Below are 25630 nucleotides of genomic sequence, written 5' to 3'. Positions count from 1 at the left end.
TTCACGCCCCCTTAGACAACCGGGTACGTCTCAAGATTTGGCAGCCTTGAACAGTGCAACCTGCCTCTAACTGAGATGTATGGCAAGTAAAACCATCAACTGTAGCTCCCTACTGGTTAGTGTTCAAAAACCATCCCGTTGGGTCAAGCAGACTATCTAAACCGCTTTCACCTAATAAAAAAAAAAAATCACTACCTAATTAAGGTCATGAAATTATTTGGGTCACAGCGATGTGTTCAAATATATATATAAATTATACACTAAATCTATCATGATATATGGGATGAATTTAATAGGATGAGAGATTCAGAAAGTGAGAGATTTGGTATGAAATCACCAGTTTTTTTTAAAGCGGCAATCATTTACACTGCAAAATCAAACTGGTTTTGCAGTGTACATGATTGCCGCTTTAAAAAAACTGGAGATTTCATACCAAATCTCTCAATTAATGAATCTCACATCCTATTCCATTTTACCCACGAAATCTATGATCTGCCTAATACATTCTCGTATTGGACCGACGGCAAAAACAAGGGCGGTGAACTGAATTGTAAAAGCTTTTATAATGATGTCACCTGTGTTTCAGTGGCTGCGTACCGGAATGTGTTGTTATATTAGGAGAGACATGATGGACGTTATTTCTATCTCTGTGTTGTTGACAAAAATCGCTGCACCGAGGATTAACTAGAAAACAAAGTTTTCAGCACAATTTCTGTGAGTCAGAGATGCAGCGTAAATCCCGGTAATTCTTCATGTCTCTTTGTGCAAGGATGAAAGCAAGACCTTGGCATTTTGTGTCCTTTTCTAACGAAAGTTCTCATTAGGCGCAAGTCCTGCACCAATCTAATTGCGGTTTTCGTGTGAACTGTAATCTCCTCTTGGAAACTCGCCTGTCATAGTTTCACAGTTTCTGTTATTAAAATAGTTTGTGATGCGGCTTGGTGCCCTGGCTACATTCACCTTAGTTATAAGAAAATTGGTTACGTGGTCAGACACCAGATAGAAGGAACATAAAATAAAGTCACAAATCAAAAATAAGACGGAACACTGCTTCAAAGAGTCTATAATCACGGAGGAGGACGAGTTCCTCCCTGAGCCTATATGTCTTATTCTCACCTGAAGTCAACCATACCAGAGTAATTGTAGGGACACAGGTCTGGGATGGGTCTCCAAGAAATTAGGGGACTTTTGTGCAGAAAAGTCTGTTACAGCCTTTAGTACAGGGACAGATGGTCACAGACAGACACTTTGTTATAATGGATACAAGCTGGTAGAATTAGCATTATATTCTTTTCCCTCTATGCCAAGGGGTCATCAATAACTCTGTGGGAATGTGGCCATCAACACCGAAGATACATTATGCCTCAATGTTATAGGGGCAGCCACTGATGTGTGATCACTACGGCCAATCATGGTTGGTCTGCACAGTGCACTCTAGTTACCCTCGCTGACAATGCTATTGGCATAATCCCCCTTACTATTGGGGAGAGGGCAAGGCACCTTGCTAGCTTTATTTGTGCACTGACACCATGGGGAAAGGGCAGTTCACATTAGCTATTCATATTTATTAAGCTCACTACCTAACTCTACAAAATGTTCAAGTGTATGAGAATTCTCTACCACATCCATGTGGATTCCGAAATTTCCCTGATTATAGATCTTGGCTTGACCGTTACTCTCCTCTGCATTTCCCCTGTGGCACCCGTGCCCTCTCATGTAGTCAGTTTTCTGACCAGTGCTGTAACTTAGTATTTTGGTGCCCTGTGCGCCCCCCCATATTCAAAATAAGGCCACAGTTCCATATACATAATGCACCGTAGTGCATAATATCTCCTGTAGTGCCATATACATACTACCACCTAGTGCCGAATACATACTACCCTCAATAGTCCATATTCATAAATACATAATGCCCCTTTGTAGTGCCATATACATAGTCCATATACATAATGCCCCCCGTAGTGCCATATACATAATAATGCCCCCCGTAGTGCCATATACATAATGCCCCCCCCCATAGTTCCATATACATAATGCCCCTTGTAGTGCCATATACATAGTCCATATAGATAATGCCCCTCGTAGTGCCATATACATAATGCCCACCGTAGTGCCATATACATAATGCCCCCCATAGTGCCATATACATAATGCCCCCCCATAGTGCCATATACATAATGCCCCCCTATAGTGCCATATACATAGTCCATATACATAATGCCCCCCTATAGTGCCATATACATAATACAGGTGCCTGAACACTTGAGCACCTGAGTGCTCACAGTGGCCCTAGTGCTCAGCTGCTGAGGATGGCGGCGGGGAGCAATCTGCGATGGCAGCAATAGGGAGTGGCGGGGGATGGGATAGATGAGCTTTCAGTGGACAGTATGTAGATGCGTGCCAGTGCTGCAGGCACCGCTCACAGCAAATCCTAAACCGCATTGTGTGGGGGTCCTGGAGAATATCACTGGTGCCTCTGTCTTGGGTGGCTCAAATACTAGTTTATAGACAGACATGTTGATCATTTTCTAGGATGCAATAGAGAAATGATTGCCGGAATATGATTGGTTTGCTGGCAAATTGAAATAAAAATAAAAAATGATATCCAAAACAAAAACAACTTTCTCAAAATATACAAACATAAAATACAATCATTAGTGCGACAAACAGACCTGCAACTTTTTTGTTATTTCTCCTTAAACTAAATCGTGTTAATAATTTTTTTAATACCGAAAATGAATAATTAGACCAGGTGACGAGCTTATTACTGTGCTCACAGTTCAGTTCTTACACTGGAATATAAGGTCCCTACAAATGTTATCAGCAGCCTGCACTATTGCCTTGGTACATGTCACAAACCCCTAGAGCCCTGAAAGTGATTAAACAAGCGAAACGGTTCTCTCCCGCCTGCATGTGCTTAGTCAGGACGCGGCACAATCCTGGACGTTCCACTCTCGTGGCTGTTGTTGGACAGCAAATGATGCGTGAGACATAAAGAGCCAACACCGCCGTATTCTCAGAGGTCAGGAAACACGGAATTTGAAGGATGAGAAGCGTTATAGGAATCAGCAGAAAATAAATCATTTCAGCCTGAAGGTGCCATAAACAAACAGACACAGCCAGAAGTCATGTAAGAAACCTGGAGGACTATTACACTGCAACAGGACCAATAAACTCAATATACTGTATACAGTGGCTTACTTACTATACCAGTGGTTCCCAAACTTCTTTGAATCACGGCACCTTAGAGCATCAAAATATTTTCAAGGCACCCCTAGGTCAAATGCTTCTCATCGAGAAATTCAGAAAAAAAATATTAAATGAAGTGCATTGTGTAATTTGTGTTTATATGTCACAGTTATCTGGTGAGGGACAGGATTTGCTTCTGTTTGTCCACATATATTATGATTGGCAGCCACAAGCACTGGTTTTGCCTGGTACATGGACCATAAATAATATGAATTGATCTTGGTCCACCAACCCAAGGCACCCCTGCAAGTGTCCTGAGGCTCCCCAGGGTGCCTAGGCACACAGTTTGGAAACCACTGTACTATACCCATAATCACAGATTTATAACTAGTCAAATGTTAAAGGTTATTTAAAAATACTGGGAGACATTTGAATTTTTGGGTAGTCCTTTGCAAAACTGTGTGCTTGAAACCACAAAAAGTGGGCAGGACAGGGGCATAATGACATTTAGTAAGGGTATATTTGGAAGGGGCAGTGCCCAAATAATGGCATACCAACGCTCTACCATTAGGCAGCTGCCTAGGGCGCCAGGCTCTGGGGGGCATCACTAAGTCTGCGTATCAAAAATGAAGGATGTCTAAGAGGATCCTTGATGTACTTAATGCAGGTGGCGGCTGCAGAACTTCTAAGACCTCACCTCCGTACTTTCCCTTGACACATACTTCCCTACTTTGCTGGCTCCTACTCCTTGTACTCTGTTGTGGGTGGAAAAGGGGGGCCTCCATGGAAAGCAGAGGACTTGCTCACCTTCCCGAGGTGGGGCGGGGAGGACCACCCAATTGTTTGGGAGCCTTCCTGCCATTCCAGAATGTTTGTCAAGTATGCCTTAAGGGGTTGGAATGTGGGTATTGGTGGCAGTATGGGGGAGAAGGGGGGGTGCAGTAAGTTGAAGTTTTGCCTAGGGTGCTGTGAAGCCTTACACTGGCCCTGCTTACTATAAGAATGGCATCACCGATTTTCCACCCCCTCTTTATAAACCCACAATCCATGGCATCATGTCAGAGTAAGGTTGTTGGGCCTGTTGTGGAGAGATTCCAGCCCTGCCCCCATCAGGACATATCGGCCACAACCACTCTGCGGGTTAGTCATCAGGTATGTATATAACTTGGATATCTCCCTTGTTAGCTACATCTACACATAGGGGGAAATATTGTGTCCTTTTATTTTCCCCTGCTCCCTGATACTCTGTGTTTTATGGGTTCTGACATAAATGATAGACAATGTCTAGGTCAACAATCACTAATGCGTGACAGTGAGTAGGTCAACACCTAAAATGGTCGACTGTGGCTGAAGGTCGACCCAAGCAAAAGGTCAGCATACTCATGGTTGACACATAAAAAGGTTGACTCGATTTTCCCATATTTTTTGTTTTGTCGACATTGATACCATATAAGTGTACCGCTGCGCTCGCCATGCTTCGGGCACACTGATATTCCCCCTCCATGGGATGGCAAAGTATGAACAAGTCGGTTAAAAACAAATCATGAAAAACTTGTGATGATCTTTTAATGTTTCGACCATGTTCGTGTTGACCGTTTGCTTTTGTTGATCTTCTGTCAATGTCGACCAAGAGTCTTTCGACAATTTTTAGTTTGTTGACCTGATACCTTTTTCGGTCACAGGATTTAAAGAGGTAACTTTTTAAAAGGTGAAATCGGGCTCTGTGTACAGTCAATGCGAACATCCTAAATTAATGAGAATACAATTACATTACGGATTTTATCACTTCATATATTATAACTAAATATATATTCTTCGTTGGTTTCTTTCACAGTGGTAAAGTTGCACCTTTAGACGTACAACGAGGGGTAGTTTCATAGACGAGGAAAAAGCACAAATGCAGTTTGTTTGTGGGAAATGCCCTCTAGCACTGTCACAGTCTGTGTGGGCTCCACCTTCTATCACTGATGGAGTCTCTGTGTGGACTCTGCCCTCTATCACTGATGCAGTCTCTGTGTGGAGTCGGAACCCACCCTCTATCACCTATCCAGTCTCTGTGTGGACCCCACCCTCTATCAATGATGCAGTTACTGTGTGGGCTCCGCCCTCTATCAATGATGCAGTTACTGTGGGGGCTCCGCCCTCTATCACCGATGCAGTCACTGTGTGGGCTCCGCCCTCTATCACCGATGCAGTCACTGTGTGGGCTCCGCCCTCTATGACCAATGCAGTTGCAAAGTAAACTGTGGCAATGCAACAGAGTCTCTGTGCATGTTCCCTGTGACTTCCCGAATGCGTATGAGCAAATCTCTGGGAAAATGTCAGATGTGCCATAGTCCCGGTGATTTATACAGAGCCGGCACAGTACTCTGGAGAGGTTGGCATAATAGTGGAGTGCAGGGCATGCAGTGTGGTCCATTTTACATGCCCATGCATAACGGCAGCTCCCAAGAGTTCTACCAGTCTGGCAGAAAACACTGGCTCGAATATCCTGGCAGAAGTTCAGAGATCCAAATTACAAGATAATATATATGGTGTCCTCATCCATCAAACCGCAGGGATGCATCTCATGCATGCACCACTTCTTCATTGGGCAGAGTGCAAAACTTTGGTACATGGAAATGTATTATTCATGGCATATCATTTCTATGACAGCAGCCAGGACACGGCGGGAATTCATCTGAGAGTTTATGTTCCAAGAAACCACATGCATGTATCTATATGAATACAGTATATTAAGAGCACATCAAACCCCTTATCTCATACGTCAATCCCGTATCTTATGAATAACAAATGACAAAAAAAGTACATAAAATATAATGAACTCACCAGGAATATTCGTTCTAGTTGGTCCTGTATGTCTTTCATTCCAGGAAAAGCAGCAACACCCTGCATCATTTCAATAAATATGCATCCTACGCCCCTGCCAATGAGAACAGAGTATAAATACGTTTAATGTACGTGTCAGGATCAACATGACATCATCCGGCCAGCCCTAGCTAGTTAGTACATAGAGGTACTGTGCATTCAGACACGTGCATCAATCAATATGTCAATGATAACAGTATATTAGTGGCTTACAGGGATGGTTTGCATACATTTTATAGAACATGCCTCATTTCCAGGTAGGGTGTAATTCTGCTTTATTTAAAATAATGCTAAATAAAACACAGGGATATGGTCTGTGCGCAGAACCTTATTTTGCTGCATATATTAAACTCTCGCCATGACTATAAGTTGGCAATAATTATAACGCATTTATTATTCATTATTTATATAGAAAACATATTTCCCCACAATATTTTGGAGAAACCGGATGATACATATCAATCGTTAGCACTCAGATGCCCATTTTTACTTTGAATTGCTTTGACCACTGCTTGGCTCCCGTTTGTCATAGATTAATGTTCCATCCACCTAATCCTCCCTCTGCAAATACGCTATAGAACTGTGAAAACCAAAATCTCGAGTTTAGCCCAAAAAGACAGACAGACGAATACTGGGGCCTTAATTTTAAACTATGTAGAGTTACCGCATAAATATTTATATGCATTCAGCACTGCGCGATGGTCGGTTGCGCACAGTTGCCTATTTTGCAAACTAAAACATCACGTTTTCATGAACACCTCAGAAAAAAACCTGCAACGTATTTGGCCTCAAAGTGCTATTTCAAAATGACTCATTATGGACATCACGCAGATTTGCCTTACAAAAAAACCCAGATCCCCTTCTTTAGCTCCTGAGCCTATTACAAATACAATTAACAGGTACTTTTATCATCTTAGTCTTTCTATAGTCAAGTATTGTCATGCGGACAGTGGCGGCTCCAGAGGTGGAGCTGCAGCACAGTTCAAAATTCAAATAGGGGAGCCCCACCCACTGCCATTCCAAACGGACTGTCAATGGGTGGGGCTCCCCTATTTGAATTTAAAACGGTGCTGCAACCCCACCCCTGGAGCCGCCACTGGTGAGGACGTATCGGTCCTAGGTGTGTTCTCACATATCTATCCTCAATATTCGACGCAGCGTGAGATGCCTGATGTGAGTGAGCCAGCAGGTCCTGTGCAACTCCGCTAGTGTTGGGAGTCTTTTATTGGCAAAAACACATATAATTTATAACGGGATGGGACAAGGACGCACCAGGAGACTGTACTGATGAATTTGATGTGCAACACTTATATATTGTAGTCACGGATTCTATATACGAAACACATTGGAAATTGACACAGATAAAAGCGGTGTCCATTGCATTGTAGTGGTATGTATAAAAGTGCAAAAAAAGATGCACGGAGAGCATCACGGGATCTGGTGCGTTAAATCAAAAGATTGCGGCAAGAATGAATACAGCAATATGAAAAATAGAACGATTTGGGAGTAGCTCACTTACTACTACGTATGGGAAAACTGGCAAAGCTGAAGAGGCAACAAAATCAACAGAACAAAAGTGGTTAAAAAACAATAAGTAAAAGAAAAAAGGATGACGACAGTCCTTGGCAGCAGTGTGGTTATGTCATTAATGCAGGCATTATATGCTGACTCATATGATAAAGATAAAAGGTTATTCTATCTCTGTGACCAAAGAAAAACAAAGTCAACTACAGTAACAGGATATCTCTCTCTCTCTCTCTCTCTCTCTATATATATATATAGCAAAGATGAAAACGATAGGCACTCCCTTGTAGAGATAGACAGTAAATTGCCCAGGTGCGCTGGCAGAAAGGGATATATCCAGACAAATATACAGGCACGATGCGTGGCACTCCGGGACTTAGTACAGCAAAAAATGACACGGGCAAAAGCCTAGACCACGTGTCATTTTTTGCTGTACTAAGTCCCGGAGTGCCACGCATCGTGCCTGTATATATATATATATATATATATATATATATACACACACACCGAAACGTTGATATAATTATGGATTATTGTCATTCTTGCAACAAGCAGCATGAGTGCCACTTACAAGTGTTTTTTATATATATATATTACACATATATAGTCCAGGGTTCCTCTGTTGAGGAGTAAGCACTCTCCTTTTGTAAAATATTTAAAAGGAGAGTGCTTACTCCTCAACAGAGGAACCCTGGACTTTAATTGGTGTTTATGCCTAAGGGCATGAATCACTTGTAGGCACCCCTACAGTCATCCCCCTATATACCCTGTGAGAGTGCGGTCTTCCACAGAATCTATTACACATATATATATATATATATATATATATGTGGATATCCTGAAGACGGTATTAATAAATACCGAAACATTGATATAACTGGATTATTGTCGTTCTTGAAACAAGCAGCATGAGTGCCACTTACAAGTGTTATATTTGGAGCCGACCGGGGGTAACTCTGAATGGTCTAATGGGGGCACCCGCTCAAGATATCGATTGACATGTGAGTGCTGGACTAGGCACTTACAGGGAGAGAGTCCACTTGATGCCTAGGTGCACAAAAACCCTGGGGGACCCAGGTAACATACAGCAGCACAACTCCTGGCACTCTAGGACTTTGAATGAAGAAACTAACAAGTCTTGAGGCTTATATATATATATATATATATATATATATATACACTGTGTATATATATATATATATATATATATATATATATATATATATATATATACATATATACATATATATATATATATACATATATACACACACACAGGTTTTGAAGCCACACTACCATTTGCAAGGAGGGGTTTGGTGGACTCGCAAGGCTGCAAATTTGTAGCCTTGCGAATCAACCAAAATAACCCTCAATGTCTGTCCACCGACATGGTTTTGCCTATAACATTGGCAATAAATAGTTTGAATTAGTCCTGGACCACCAGCCCAGGCCACCACCTGCAAGTGTCACATGGTAGCCAATATGCCATGGCACACCTTTGGCACATCGGAATGGAGTGGACACAGCCAGATACCGCATTTTATTTAGAAATTATACATCTCGATCAATAACACTTAGGTTTGTCAGCAAAAAAGGTTTGTCAACAAAAAAGGGAAGTCCCTCTTCCAGAAGATACAACTCCCAGATACCATGTGAAGTGCAAAGAACTGGTGGCCAGCACCACACCAGGCCAATATAGGAACTGCATCAATAAGAGGCACCATTGTCAAACATCTGACCTCTGAAGTAGCAACCTCACTAACAGCACCAACACTGAACAATGCAGGCTGTACAACAATTCAACAAAACGAAAAATTAAAAAACAATTAATTTCATTGGTGCTCTGCATTGTCGCTAATCAATGGGCAAGTCGCAACAATCAATAAGAATGTGCCATTAACCTGAACACGCCACACGTGAGGAATTACCCAGAGCGCACTCTCTGAGAGGCTATCACTCAGAGGCAATTCTGGCAAGACTCCAAAACAGTCTTATATTTTCCAATGAAACCATATGTTTTTTTTTTTTTTTTAAATAAAACAAAAAAACAGACAAAAAAAAAAAAATCATAAGAACAATCCATACAGGTCTCTACGAAATTAGAGATATTTAGTTCATCGGTATTCTGTACGAAAACACAATTTTCTTTTTTTTTTTCTCCCAATATTTTGATAGATGGCAAAAGAAAATTTACCAATCAATTCCTATGACTAAAGCAAATTAGAATAGTAGGTGATTATATATAATGTTCCATCTGTCCCGGCTGATTACTGGAGAAGCTGGATTGATTAAACTGCCAGTCATCATTTAGCCTCCTCAGAGGTCTATTTCACAGCGAGAGCCACAATAAATCTTCGTCAAGTGCTTATATAATCAGGAATGAAAACAATTTGAGTTAAAAAAAAATGAACTTCTAGAACTTTCATTACCAGAGGGAATTGTATTTTTAATGGCAACACTTTCAATTGTGCTACGGTCAACATCTGCTTGTATAAAAGTGTAACTGAGGCAAAGGCCGTATTGTGGAAATACCGGCCGACTGCGCGTCCGATTCTGCTGTTGCAAATGATAGATCACACAAAACTATTCATTTACATACAATTAGAACCTTCGGTTGAGGGAGAATTTATCCAATGTATCCTAGACAACAGTTGTATGTTTTTGAGATAAAGTACCAGCCAATCAGCTCCTAACAGTCACGTTATAGGCTGAATTTAGAAAATGACAGGATTAGTTGGTACTTTATCACCGTCCTATGTATTTCGCTACATGTCTTAGTACATCGACATATATATTAAGTACATTTTATGGATAGTTACATTCAAGTTAGTTAGTATAGTTAGTATATTACTATACAGGCTGAATCACTTTATCCACTTTATCCATTATTTTATTTTAACCCAGTTAGCCCCGAAGATGCAAGAGGGGGAGGTGAGGAGTGGCACAGCAAATCGAATTACCATGGCCATGTCCACTAAAGTGCCTTACAGCTGAAGGGCAGAGCCAAGATAATGTAACTTAATCTGGAACCGCTGGGGAACTAGGTGGATCTGTGAATTTCCACAGGATATTGGTGTCAATGAAAAAGTGAAAGATTTGCTCAGTTGTGTCACAATGTCATATCATCACACGCTGTGTCCCAACATCATGGAGGCCAAAGCCAGAAAGCTTGAACCAAAATGCAAGGCTGGGGTAATAGGAGGAGAGCCTTCTTTTGTGTTGAATGGGGACAGGCCCCTCCATTCCTCAATCTGCAACCCTCTCGTCCTAACCATCCAGTAGTGATTAGGTTCTGTTGATACTCGTCTTCTTCCATGGTTTCTGATGCTTCCATCAAGTAGTAAAGATAGTGGTGATATTGGTCTTCTCATGTGGTTTCCGAGACTTCCATCTAGTACTGTAGTTAAGGTTCTGATGATACTGGTCTTCTTTTATGGTTTCCGAGGCTCCCATCCAGTAGTTAAGGTACTGTTGGGCTAGGTATGTCTGGCCTCACAATGGGCCTTATTCTGATCGGTGCGGCCGGATCCGAATATGCGGCCAGGACCGTGCGTGCGAAACCCCGCCTTCCATACGGATCGCCAACTCCGTCCGTACGCGGTAAGAAGCTGGCCAAACGGACCGCATGTGTATTTTTCATGGAATACGCCTCCTCCATCTCAGGGAACCTCCCCCATCATTCGATGGTCGCAGACCATCGAATGCAGGACCGAGTGCTCCACCAGCTCCCGCAACCTCAGACCACACGGACATTTTTCCGTGCAAAAGCAGGGATCTGGGCGGGCAGCTGACATCCGGCGATGTCATATGTCCGCCCACTACACGTGCGTCACGGCCGCATTACCATACTTACGCCCAGCGTTTGCATGGGAACGCCCATGAAACGCGGGGCGTATGCATATGGTAATGAGCCCAAATAGCCCTTTACGCCCCTCTCCACCCCCTGTTCGGAGTGTTCACATATCATGCGGGATTTGGCCGTACGCCCCGCTCGCACATGCGCAGAGACGCCTCTGCACATGCGCAGACACAAAACATTGGCGGGCCGTACGCACGCGGATATATCCGCACCAACCAGAATAAGGGCTAATGTCGGCACAGGAAAAGCTGAAACGAGGTCAGCAAGACAAAGGTTGGAATTACAGTGCTTCTGGCTCCACCATGCAGTCACTGTTCACTGGAAACAAGGGTAATAAGCGGGCCATCTGACGGTTAGATTGCCAGAAATGCGGTCCCTGTAGTGTACCAGGAAGCCCACCACTGCTCCCAATGTTGTACTTACTGTTTAAATGAATTGACAAAGCAAAAGATGAATCCCTTTAAAAAAATAGCTTGCCCCTAGTATTGCTCCTCTAATAATTTTGTTTGGCTATCGCCAATGCCCCTGAGCTCACCCAAATCCAGGTGAAAGCAATGCTACATCAGAACACACAATAAGGGTGGATGTACTTAACCTTGGAGAGATAAATTATTAACCAATCTGCTTCCAACTCTCATTTTAAAGTGGTATTGTTGATAATCTCACTTAGTGTGCATGGGGCATAATACCTAGACCAGTATATCAGAGCATGGAGATCACTTGATGCATGGGTGGTAGTGGGAACTACAGCCTACGGATAATGAAAACATAAAATAAATTATTAAATTAAGTTTTGATAATATTTTACTGCTCCATTACAAAAACTGATGGTGGTGCTGTGGGCAGGGTTGTACATCTCCATGTGATTCTGACTCATGTATACAAGAAAGGGGAGTCGGTTTCAGATCTTTGAATGTGCCCGCCCAGTTGTGATATCAGGCACTCGCAGCTCCTGCAGGAAGCATACGTGTGGTTGGTGAACCACCCCCTGCACACATCTAGATGTGCAAATATCTGTAGATCGTCCATTGATAGAGCTGCCGAGGACAACACGATGAACGACCGCATTCAAAGACATATCAGGGGAATACACCCGCTGATGGGCTCGTGATATATCGTCCGTTCAATTAAACGGCTAATATATCCTTCAGTGCGTAGCCAGCTTTAAGTCAATTTTTCTAGTATAATTCAATAAATACATTTCTAATTATAGGTTTAAAAATAAATATATTGAAATCTAGAAAAGACATTTATACCATAAACCACTGTATTAAGTATTTTAAAAGCAACATTTTGTTAGAAGAAGAAAATAATGCTTATTACAAATCAAAGAACCACAAGAGCTTTGTTCGTCTTTTCATTGTTGGGATATTTTATTCTGCAGATGTGACCAGACCGTTTTGGTAAATATTCATAAAGCCATTTATCATGATAAAAGCACGGTAATGCCGCATTGTACTTCCGATGAAATCCTCTAAATTACCATTCTGCTTACACGGTACGTGGGGAGACACTAGTCCTCTCCAGGCGAGACACGGGGAAACCTGACCTGCATGCTTCAGTGCTTTTGTTCTGACCGCACTGATAAACATTGTGATCATCCCAATCAATATCTTGGGGCACAAATATAATTACTGGAGATGTCCAGCATTGACGGCAAAATAACACAGTAACAAAGGGAAAAGAAAAATAATAATCTTGTAAATGAGCGTATGAGTTTTGCAGTATTACAATGGAAAGATGTAAATCAGAGGTTATTAACCTATTCTCCTGAGAGCTAGATTACATCTGTTATTCCATTTAGCAAACGCCGTCACGTTTTTAATCAAAGTACTACCTGGCCTAATATTTCCTAACGTATTGCATTCAGGGCTGTGCCAACAAAAAGAATTGTTATCCCCATCCCCCCCCCATATTTTTTTCATTTGGGACAAGTCGTGTACCCTAATGGGGGAAGTGGGTGGCAAAACTAATCCCAGAGAAAGCCCAGGTTATGATGCCCCTTCCCACATTGTTTAACCCATAACCTGTTGCATTCCAGTGAGCTTGAGTCAAACATGAAGAACACGTTTCCTGCTTTTGCCTTCAGTAGTGAGCATGATACTAAAGTAAACCAACTGGTTACACAAATACAATAAGTTAGCAGATAACCACAAGAATACAACAAGCTAGCAGATAACCACAAGATCACCCAGGCAGGGACAAAGCAGAGCCCTTTTGCAGACCCAGCAGAGGAAGCCAGCCGCTGATTTCAAATTAATACAATAAATTGTTGCTCTCTACATTCTGCTCTCTCCTCATTTCAACCTTACCACACCTCTAGTAGCTGCTGTACATTCTAACTGTAGCACACCACACCACTAGTAGCTGCTGTACACTCTAACTGTAGCACACCACACCGCTAGTAGCTGCTGTACACTCTAACTGTAGCACACCACACCGCTAGCAGCTACATTATAACCTCACCACAACACTGGTAGTTACATTATAACCTTACTTCACCTCCGGTAGTTACATCATAGCTTTAGCTTACCACCAGTAGCTACATTCTAGCCTTACCACAGCACCGTTAGCTACATTCTAACCTTACCACACCACCGGGAGCTACATTCAAACCTTACCTCACCACTAGTAGCTATATTCTAGCCTTATCTCACCACTAGTAGCTATATTCTAACCTTACCACACTTCTAGTAGCTATATTCTAACCTTACCTCACCACTAGTAGCTACATTCTAACCTTACTACACCTGTAGTAGCTATATTCTAAGCTTACCTCACCACTAGTAGCTACATTCTAACCTTATCTCACCACTAGTACTGTAGCTACATTCTAACCGAACCTCACCACTAGTAGCTACATTCTAACCTTATCACACCTCTAGTAGCTATATTCTAACCTTACTTCACCACTATTAGCTACATTCTAACCTTACCAGACCACCGGGAGCTATATTCTAACCTTACCACACCTCTAGTAGCTACATTCTAACCTTACCTCATCACTAGTAGCTACATTCTAACCTTATCTCACCACTAGTACTGTAGCTACATTCTAACCTTATCTCACCACTAAGAAGATGAGGTTCAATGTAGATAAATGTAAGGTTATGCACCTTGGGAGACACAACCAGTGTGCAAGTTACAACCTTAGCGGAGAGGAACTGGGTAATTCCATACTTGAAAAGGATCTAGGAGTCCAAATAGACAGCAATCTAGGATGTAGTGCCCATTGTAATGTAGCTACAAAAAAGGCCAACAAAATTCTGGCATGTATTAAGAGGGGAATGGAAACTAGGAACTCAAGGGTAATTATGCCACTGTATAAAGCATTGGTGAGACCTCACCTAGAGTATGGAGTGCAGTTCTGGGCCCCACACTATAAAAAGGACATCATAGAATTAGAAAAAGTCCAAAGGCGAGCAACAAAGCTTATTAGGGGAATGGAGAATTTAAGCTACGGGGAGAGATTAAGCAATTTGGGACTATTTACATTAGAAAAGAGACGTTTAAGGGGGGACATGCTCAACATGTACAAGTATATCAAGGGCCAATATAAGGAACTGTCACACACCCTATTTTCTACTAGAAAGGAATCTAGGACGCAAGGGCATGAGTATAGATTAGAAGAAAAAAGATTTCATTCAGCTAGTAGAAAGAATTTCTTTACGGTCAGAACAGTCAAACTCTGGAACTCTCTTCCCAGAGAGGTGGTAATGGCTGGCTCATTAAATGCGTTCAAGGCAAAGTTGGGCAAACATTTACTGGAGAAAAACATCCATGGGTACAAATAAGAAATATAATTTGTCTGTAAAATACCAGAACCTACCAAATCAGCAATGGATATCTATACCAGGTTGAACTAGATGGACGCAAGTCTTTTTTCAGCCTTACCTACTATGTAACTAGTACTGTAGCTACATTCTAACCTTACCTCACCACATGAGATACATTCTAACCTTATCTCACCACTAGTAGCTACATTCTAACCTTACCTCACCACTAGTAGCTACATTCTAACCTTATCACACCACCAGTAGCTACATTCTAACGTTAGCACATCCCTGGTAGCTACATTCTAACCTTACCACACCACTAGCAACTACATTATAACTTTAGCACACCGCCGGTAGCTAAATTCCAAACTTACCACTCAGTCAGTAGCTACATTCTAACCATAGTACACCACCGGTAGCTACAGTCTAACCATAGTACACCACCAGTAGCTACAATCTGACCAAAGCACTGGACCGGTAACTACATTCTAACCTTATCACACAAACGGTATCTACGTTCTAACCTTGCCACACCATTTGTAGATATAGTATAGCATAAGCGACTACAATCTAAACTAAGCACAACACCGGTAGCTGCGCCCAATCAGCACTCACCAATGGCTGCTTTGTTATTGCCCGCTTCCAATGCAACGGTCTAACACAGGGGTTCTCAAACTCTGCCCCCAGGACCCGGCAGGTGCACTTTTCAAAAGATCCACAGGTGGAGCGAATTATCTCACTTGTAATTCTGTGAGGAGACCTGCAAAACATGCACTGTGTGGGTTCCTGAGGACCGACTTTGAGAACCTGTGGTCTAACAGTATCCACAAGCACACTTCATTATTCCACTACCTTATGTATCATGTCTTCCCTTCACCACTTCGACTGTAACCTCATTTGTTTTAGTTTATTGTATTTAAGCATCATAATCACTTTAATGCTCAGAGCTGCTTATAATATCTCAGTGACTTACAAATAAAGTCCAACAATTGTAGCAATAATAATAGAGATAATAATAATAATAATGATTGAATATAATCATGAGAAAAATAAAGGTAATCGAGGATGAACCAGTAACTTTTGCCTCAAAATTTTAAGTTATGTTCATTTCAATATCGGAGACACTTCACACTTGTAGCCCGGTGGACATTCTTAACCGTCTCAAGTGTTGGATCATTTCCAGTTAATAACTTTGTTCTGTTTTTCAACCCTAAAGCGTCCGGATGTGTCTACTTTAAATTAGAAGTATATCCTACTCTGTTGGGGCTTGGGAGACCTATGGATTATATCAAGCGCACTCCAGGTGTTGCCATAGAAACAGGACATGGGGATCTTTATTTAAAAATGAAAAATGTATCTCTTCATTCTCTCGGGTAGATACGTCTGTCAAAAGCATTTTCACTGTTTCTTTTCCCCACCGGAAAAGGCTAAATGTTAACAATGTTATCTAGGGAATGGGATGACATTTGACGTGTCCTTTCTCAGATTTCAAAGACAAATGAACATTACTCACTTAATTTTATCACTTTACTAATTTTTGGATTTTTTTTTGAGACCCCAATTAGCAATTATGCTCTGAATAACATAATGACCAAATTATAGCAAATCGATTTTTAACAAAAAGAAAGCTGAATTGTATAAATGTGTTGGGGAAATTCGGAAGGTGACTATAGAACTAGCCAGGCTGATCTTTTTAAGAAAAACCTGGTATCTTCTATAACAGCACTGAAGTATTCTATGAAGAGTTGAGGAACATCATTGGGAATGTGGGATATATAAAATGCAGGGTCAAACATTGGAGCAGGCATCCCGCCAGCTGAGATATAATCACCTCATTATGATTGGAGAGGCAAAAAAGGAAGGTGGAATGATGATATAAAACAGACAAGGCTATATAGTTAAGGGCTTCAGATTGCTGGCTGATGACAAAGCTTATTCAAAAGATAGCTGAAGACTCTATTACGGAAGGTAATGATTCACGAATACTCCTTTCACATCGCACCTAATTACCGGGTTCATGCCGGTTCAACACGGAAATTGGTGTGATGTGAAAGGGATTACCGGGTCCCGCAAACCTGTAGCAACATGGCAATAAGAATCAGTAAAAATGAAGGGTTCTTATCGGTTCGTTGCCGTGTTGCTTTGTGGTGTGAATGGGTCAATCAAGTTGAGAATTCAGTTTCCCTTTTACACCAATGGAGGAGGCAGTGTGTGGAGCACAGTGCCAGCTCTAATCAGTGTCCGCGCCCCTGCCCCGATGACGCTTCGCCGTGCCCCCGATGATGTCAGTGAACCGGCAATATTGCCGGTTTGCTGAGGAGGTCTAACAGACCAAAATATGCAGGGTCACACCGGGACTGAACCTTTTCAAAGTCCCGGTGCGACCCTGCATTTTGCAGTTTCAAAGGGGTATTAAATAGCGAATACCCTTAGCATATAAGAAAGGAGTTTTAATATTTTCTGTACATCCCTTGTTATCACTATGCAAAGATACTGAAGTTAGGGATTGGGGTTTAAAGGACAACCCATATATCAACATACATTGACCACTGAACCACTAAATCCAATGGTCGTACATTATCTGAAATTATCAGAAAATGTGTCTGTAAGATTCGAAAGAGGTCATTGGGATGCCTGAAAATGCGAGCTGGCGGTAAGACCAATATTTGGTCAGCCATTACTGGGCAGAGGGGCGGAGCTGCAAGACGATGGTAACTACAAGATTTCACCTGGCCAGCAAACTAGATCAAGAAGGCAAGAAACTTTTCGTTCTTTATCCGTCTCCACTGATGGCTGCATGCCACTAATGATTGGGCCCTGGCATTGTAAAGAATCTTTCATATGGCCTGATTTTTTAAAAGACATCCCTCAGAAGGGCCATTTTGATTTCGTTTTTTTTTTTTTTTTTTTTTTTAAATGCCGTTAACATTGAACGCTCCTGTACATTATTATGACTTTCCCCAATTGTCAAAACATGCAGGTCAATTTTGGCTAAGAACTTCTTGGTTCACACCAAAACGTCAGCATGCACAAGGTCGACCTTAATACAAGGTCAACATGCACAAGGTCACCTTTGACAAAAGGTTGACATGAATTTTTCAAGATTTTTTTCATTACTTTTTCATACTGTACTATACCATCCACTTTGGAAATGGTAAAGTGGCCCGCAGCATGGCATGATATACTGTACACTTACTGTCCACCTAGAATTGGTGGTCAACATGTTCAAGTGTCAACATTGACAGACGGTCAACCTTTTCATGATTCGACCCTTTCCACGTCGACATTTGCTTGTGTCAAACTTTTGGCAAAGTCGACCTTGTGCGCATTAACTTTCTTAATGTCGACCGTATGCATATCGACCAGTTGACCCTATGATCCATGGGCAAATGTACTTGTAGCGAGGGCCACTGACAGGTCGGCCAGGCCCGCTAAAATAAAGGGGCATGGTAACCGGGAAGGGGGCATGGCAGATGGGAAAGGGCGTGGCCACATCACTGAGCCAGAGAGAGAGGACAGGCTGCCGCTTTAGCAGCCTCTCTCTCTGGCTCAGCACACAGCACACCTCCCAAATGTCCCGATCTCCACAGGACTGTTCTGTTTTTTTGGGATGTTCTGGCGTCCCGCCTGGAGCCAGCAGAGTCCTGTGGCGGGGGGGGGGGGTGGGGTTTGAGTTGGGAGTCCTCCCTGTCACCTGCTGCTCTGCTCAGCATGCGCACAGCATCTATTCCCGCAGGCAGAGGGGCTGGGGGCATGGCCAGCAGCTCATAGTGCCACTCGCCATGCTTCCACAGCAGCAAAGCAGGGGGTGTGCACAAGCGTCCCTCCTTACCTGGCTCAAATGTTGGGAGGTATGAGCACAGTGCAGAGATGGGGAGAGAGGCTGTGCGCTGCAGGGGCAGCCTCTCCTCTCTCTACCACTGCCTGGCTCTGCAACAGGGGAGGGGGACCCGCGTTCCTCCATCAGACCCGGGCCTACGTAAACAGTAACAGACCAACTCATGGCCACTGATTGTAGCATGTCTTGCTTGCTCCTTGCATCATACCATCCACAAATGTATTCCAATAAGCATTCACTATAGCATGACAAGGATCTCTGTAGATATAACAGAACACCTGTGTAAGATAAGGCCTTGTGCACTCCCATACTTGTACCTTCTGTATAAAGTTGGGATTTAAAAAAAATACATACTTAAAGCATAAAGCACATTAAACCAATGAATCCATTATTGATGTGCTTCATAGGCCTTCAAAGGGTATTGATATGTGTAAACAGTTTTGCACATGAATATTACATAGTAGTTCTGGTCTAATTAACTGCTCAGTATTTCCCAATGTAAAAACGTAAGCAAAAAGTCTTCAATATTTCTAAGAGCAGCAAGAACTTTCTGTTCCATGGTCTATAAATAATGGTCCATAACTTCTGCCACATGTACAATAAATGGATCAGGTCAAGACACAACGTCTCGCCCTGAGGTTGATGGAAAAGGTTGCCTTTGTCAAAGGCACAGACTTAGGAGTCAAAAGATTAACATTAAACCTTCGTAGTCCAATTTTTTGTTTTGCAATTCAAACGGTCTGGTTTAAATTAACTGTAATTTATTTTTATTTTTTTTCAAAAATGGTCTACATTGAATGTTGAACGATGTTAATGTTCTTATTTTAAAGTGGCTCACCATTGGATCTGCTACTAGCGCTAGGGCTGTTGAGCCTGACTAGACGTTGAACCGGAAAGGGTTAATAATATAAAAAATTCTGGTTTTGTGCATAGAACTCTGAATAGTCATAATTGTTTTACATGACTGTAGTATCACTCATTAATTTACAGTAATGAACTTATACCCATTGTCGCTTCTACTGTGCCCCCCTTGTCAGCTGGTAGAAAAGCCTAGGCTACTTGCTTGTGTTTGCCACCAAGTTTCCAAGGATATCATAGAGTATGGGGAGTATCCTAGTAGCCGTGATCGTGGGTTAAAAAGTTATGGCACCGATCACCTGAAAAAAACAAACGCTTATTGCGGGTATGCAAAAACGGGTAACTGGCAGTAAAAAGTGTTGGTGAAAATAGGGAGATCAGCCTGTACCCCAAAAATGGCACAATAACATAGGATAACAGTATAGTAGAATATTAGAGGGCAAAAGAAAAAGATTTTGGGGACTTAAAATATGTTAAACGGCTGCAATATTCAATCTCATGTGCGTAAAATAAATGCTCTCAGAAAATTTGGGGGAAACAAAAATGGGTATCCTAATTATTAAAAGCCTAAAGATGCTCCTCACCTCTGTGGTGCTGGGGTTGGCCACTGTAGGGCATCTAATGGAGCTCCGTTTGGGGATGGAAGGACACACACACCTGCTCAGAATGACAGAGCCCTCTGCTCCCAGTAGCGGTGCTCACCCTACATGGTGCTGTGGGCGGCCTCTTCCCAAGCCCGATCCTCATTGCAGATGAGCACTTACTTCAGGATCCCCGTTAAGTGGCTTTCCCTCTCCAAGCAGTCTGCTGCCGCTCTGTCTCTCCTTTAAATTACTAGAAGGAGACTCCCTTGCGCCCCTATCATGTTTAGGTTTTGGGTGACAAACTGCCCTTTAAACAACCCCCAATAACTCTGTGTGACTAGTGACCACGCCCCCCCCCCCCCCTTAAAATTCAGCACTGTTGAAGGTCATTTTAATGATCATTATTACATTATTGTATAATTAAAAGTAATTTAAAACTTTAAAGTGCCTAATTAGTCATTAAGGGGGGTGGCCAAGGAGTTCTGAAATTTTTACCCAAAAATTAGGATTTTCCCAGACTTGTTACCTGCTCAGCAGAGCAAAGGTGGCCATACATCTACAGATCGATTGTCAGATTGGGCTGGTTGGAACAAACACCTGGTAATATCTTAATGACAGTTTTTGGCAGTTTTCCAGCATTTCAAAGCAAATGGTCAACTGTGATTTGCTCTCATCCATTACCAGGATTTTGTTCCAACCAGCCCAATCTGACAATAGATCTGTAGATGTATGGCCACCTTAAGTAAAGTGAAATTTGCGATGGAGAATTATCGCATGCGAGCATTTAGATAGCTGCGATAAAGCTGGTTATGAAGAAGCCACGTCTTCCGACTTTTGTGCTAAAATGTAATCAGGTGACTTATGTCTGTATATGAAGTGATTTAGTTGGAAGGGCACTTTAATTAAATGTATTTATACTGTTTTCATCTTAACAGATTTTCATTAGAAATGTTCCTTGGAGGTGGCTGAAATGGGTACAGTATGTCCTTTCTTCATGTCCAAACTGCATCCAGTTACAATGGAAATAAAGACTCCTTTCAAAAAGATTGGCAAGAACACAGGTGGGAGTAGAGGTGAGTTATACTTAACACTTTGAGTGCCAAGTGAATTTGTCAAAATTGGTGTGATAATTGCCAACATTTTTATTCATCATAATGATCTGTAATGGTTACTTTACATAGGAAATATAATCTTTTTTTTTTTTACACATTTCTTATTTGAATTTATACAACAAATGTGAGCGACGCAGGCATTTTTAGCTGATATGTTGCACATCTCTCACAGAGATGTTGACACTCAAAGGGTTAAAGGTCAGTTCAGCCATATACAGTATATAGGTAAGGCTACATGACATTATAGAGATACCAGGAACAAAAAAAAAAAAAAAAAAGATTGTCCGAGAGGTTTAGAAAGAAAGTATATAAACACAAAAACAACTGTGATAACAAAGAAATATGTATAATAATAATAACAAATAATAATAACAAAAACACGAGATTCAACGTACTGCTAGATTTGCAATCTCACATTATACTAAAAAGGAACTATTCCTAGAAAATAGGAAATGATATATATAAAAAGATATATTAAATATATTAATTAATACAAAACATATTAAAGTGTAACTTTCACAAGGGGGGAGCATTCATGTGTTTTTCCCTTCTGCCACCACTAGACGGCGCGTTTCTTGAGTTGCACCCAGCACTTTGGTCAGGTTTAGTTGTTTTACATGGCTGTCAGCGCATTTAAATGATCAAAAGAAACAAATGAATTGCCAGAAAGGAGATTGGATATGCTAAGCAATTGAATAGCATCCAATTAACTTAAAACAAAATGAAATAAATCTATTGGATATACGCACTAAATACAATTACTCTGAATGGATTTAGTAAGGGTTTAAATTCAGTCAAACATAGCGATGTGTCCACTTACATCTATCCTTTATGCGATACACGTCGTATTATACATAATGCATGAGCACCGTGTAACTGTGTAGCGCCCTGTGTCATTTTTGAGACTGTTTTCAATAAATAGTATCTGATTTGCAAAATGAAGCAGCTTCTGCTGATTAAAATGATATGTGGCATGCCTACTGTACATATGAAGCACCGGTGAACATGGATGCACGAGCGTACATTGTCGAGAATGGGGCACGCGAGCATCTCCGATGTGCGTGCACCCCATTTGACGGTGCAGGAAGACACTCAGATGAGAGCGGGTCCATCTGTATATTCAGTGTGTGACTGCAACTATATCGGCATAAGAAATGGAACGTTATAGTGCTTTCCATGAAACGTGTAATGTAGCATTTCGCATGCAGATACAGTCACTGCCACACACTGAATGTAGACATACCACATATCATTTTAATCAGGATAAGCTGCTGTTGTGTCCTGTTCACTCAGCTTTCCAAAAAAAGATGCTTTCTAAAGGGAGAAGTTGCAAAAAAATTGCCCGGTGCCACTAGAAAGGCTGTTTAACGCAAAAGGCTAGTTGTATATGGACAATCTGTATAACCATTTTAGTGCTAAAATACATATTATTTTGGGCAGTACGGATGGTGTAATGGTTAGCATTACTGCCTCACAGCGCTGAGGTCATGGGTTCGCTCCCCATCATGGCTCTAAATGTGCAGAGTTTGTATATTCTCCCCGTACTTGCGTGGGTTTCCTCCGGGTACTCTGGTTTCCTCCCACAATCCAAAAATATGCAGGTGGGTTATTTGGCTCCAAACAAAATCAACCCTAGAATGTCTGTGTGTGCGTGAACACGTGGTAGGGAATATAGATTGTAAGCTCCACTGGGGCAGGGACTGATGTGAATGTTCAACTATACTCTGTAAAGCGCTGAGGAATATGTGTGCGCTATATAAGAAACTGGTAATAAATAAAATAAAGTATTATGCCACGTTTGCAATAATACTGTACCTTCTGAGTGCAATATGAAATATGTGTTTCTAGAAAATGTAAAAATAAAAGCAACATATCCATGTGAGAAATTCAGTCAGGAATCTGATATAATGTAAAAGAATACCAGTAAGGAAGTTAACTCCAAGCACTTTTGTTGTGCGACATCTGAGTTTCACTGCAGTAACAAAAAGTGGATATACAGGGTACATGCCTCAGAATCGATAAACCTACATATTTAAAAAATTCATTATTTATCATCACTTCCAGATTTCAGCTTCCTCCCCCTCTCTATTATACAATAACTAGTTAAAAGCCTGTCAAAATGACTGCTCACTTTGATCTGTGACAGTTTTTACTTTCCCCTTAAGCTGTGACAGTTTTGAGCCCACAAACACTCCATTACACCCCCAGTCCCTATCTGCTCCTACCACCAATCTTTGCTGCATTCAATTCCCCCCGTGAGCCGCCCCGGCAGCTTCCAAGAGGCTCACATGTGATTCGGCACTTGATGTGCTATTTATACATATGATATCAAATGGAGGTGGGGGGCAAGAGTATTTTAAAAACCAAATTCAAAAGAATGTAAGTCTGCTCTCTCAGCCACCCATTCTTATGTATGTTTTTATTTTTTATTTTTATTTTTAAATACTGCTGCCCGCCACCCGCCTGTCATATACTTGCGATTTGTGCCCAATTTATGCCCCGATCCGCCAGAATTGTTGAAATTGAGCGCAAATCGCAGATTGTAAGCTTGCGAGCAGGGCCCTCCTACCTTCATGTCGGTTTGTATCTACCCAGTTTGTTTAATCACTGTTGTCTCCGATTGTAAAGGGCAACGGAATCTGCTGCGCCATATAAGAAACGGTAAATAAATAAACTGTAAATAGTGTATGGTGGCCTTTACAGAAGACCTCTTCCTATGATATATTCATTCTTACATGGCAATGGCCGCCGTGGTAGGTTTTCTGGTTGGTGGTTTAAACCCCTGTCCACAAGGCGGTCTCAGTGTAGGGCCATTGTTAAGGATGAGTATTCGCCTTTGGGCTCCAAGCTCTAGAGTGACAGGATCTGGCAATGATACCATAGCGTCCTGGGTAACCCAAGACACATAAGATGCCTGGTGGAATGTCCTGTATTACAAAATGACCTCAGCAAATAATAAATAATATGCCATCATTTTTCTAAATCATTCTTTAATGAAGAGGAGTACTCGGTGCCGCTAATTACTGTAGTTCACACAAGAGGCCCCTTTGCTTCCATCTCTGGCCCATCTACTGGCTACAGCTATTTGGGCACCTTCTGTATTTGCTATTTCCATCTCTGTCCAACTGCCCATTTCCATTTCCTGTCGCGTTATAACTGTACCCAATGTTTCCATGTATAGGCTAGATTCGAACATGCATGTCCAAACTGTGGCACTCCAGCTGTTGTGAAACTACACATCCCAGCATGCCTTGCCATAGTTTTAGCATTCCCTTATAGCAAAACTGTAACAAGGCATGATGGGACATGTAGTTTCAAAACAGCTGGAGGGCCATAGTTTGGACATGCCTGCTCTAGAACATATATACAGTACTATGCACACACTCTATAAGCAACCTCATCGCATCAGTAAACAATGCCCAGCTATTTATTAATCACCCGCTGGCTAGTGTCTTTAAACCAAACTCTGCACAATGTGGAATTGCACATGGGTCATTAGTTCTTAGCTGAATCCCTAATGCTCTGCGGCGGCAAATGAGGTGTAAAAGCAATCTGCAGATAGCGGCACCTGCTTCTCCGCACTGTCAAAGACGACAATATATGTGCAGTGGCCTGAAGGCAGCTGCTCTGCTCTGTTACAGGGAAATCTCCGGCCACTGCTCCTTACTCCACATCTGCTCCCTTAGGTGACGCTTGTGAAATCGTGAGAGGTTTGTTTTACATGGCTGCCAGTTCAAGATCACTCCCAAAGTGAGGGAAGAAGAACGGAGGACAGATACGCCATGACAGAGTATAATATGTTATCCCATCAGTACTCTTCCGAAAGAGCTACGGTACTAAAGTGCGACACTAATAGTGTCATTTGTCAGCGGTGTTCACCTCAGGAAGAGGCCACATTTACTGGTTAGGTGGTTCAACCCCCAACGCCAGCGCCATGGAAGGTCTACAAAACACTGTTTATCATATAGACACGTATTAGAATCTTAATTTTTGGAGATAAAAATCCAAACACTTTAAGCAAC

At 41.9% G+C, this 25630-nt stretch overlaps 1 protein-coding gene across 3 annotated transcripts in view; it reads right to left on the bottom strand.

Moving 5' to 3' along the window:
• Window positions 1-25630, bottom strand: part of CDK14 (cyclin dependent kinase 14) — a 505408-nt gene that overhangs the window by 212464 nt on the left and 267314 nt on the right. For all 3 annotated transcript variants that reach the window (XM_083189415.1, XM_083189416.1, XM_083189417.1), the window contains one exon: window positions 6019-6112. In XM_083189415.1, coding sequence (XP_083045541.1) covers window positions 6019-6112 — 94 coding nt within the window. The remainder of the gene's footprint in view (window positions 1-6018; window positions 6113-25630) is intronic.

The sequence above is a fragment of the Crinia signifera genome, chromosome 5, assembly GCF_055691185.1.
Source record: "Crinia signifera chromosome 5, ASM5569118v1, whole genome shotgun sequence".
Classification (NCBI taxonomy): domain Eukaryota; kingdom Metazoa; phylum Chordata; class Amphibia; order Anura; family Myobatrachidae; genus Crinia; species Crinia signifera.
Note: the sequence above shows the minus strand (reverse complement) of the source record. Positions and strands in the feature narration are given on the sequence as shown.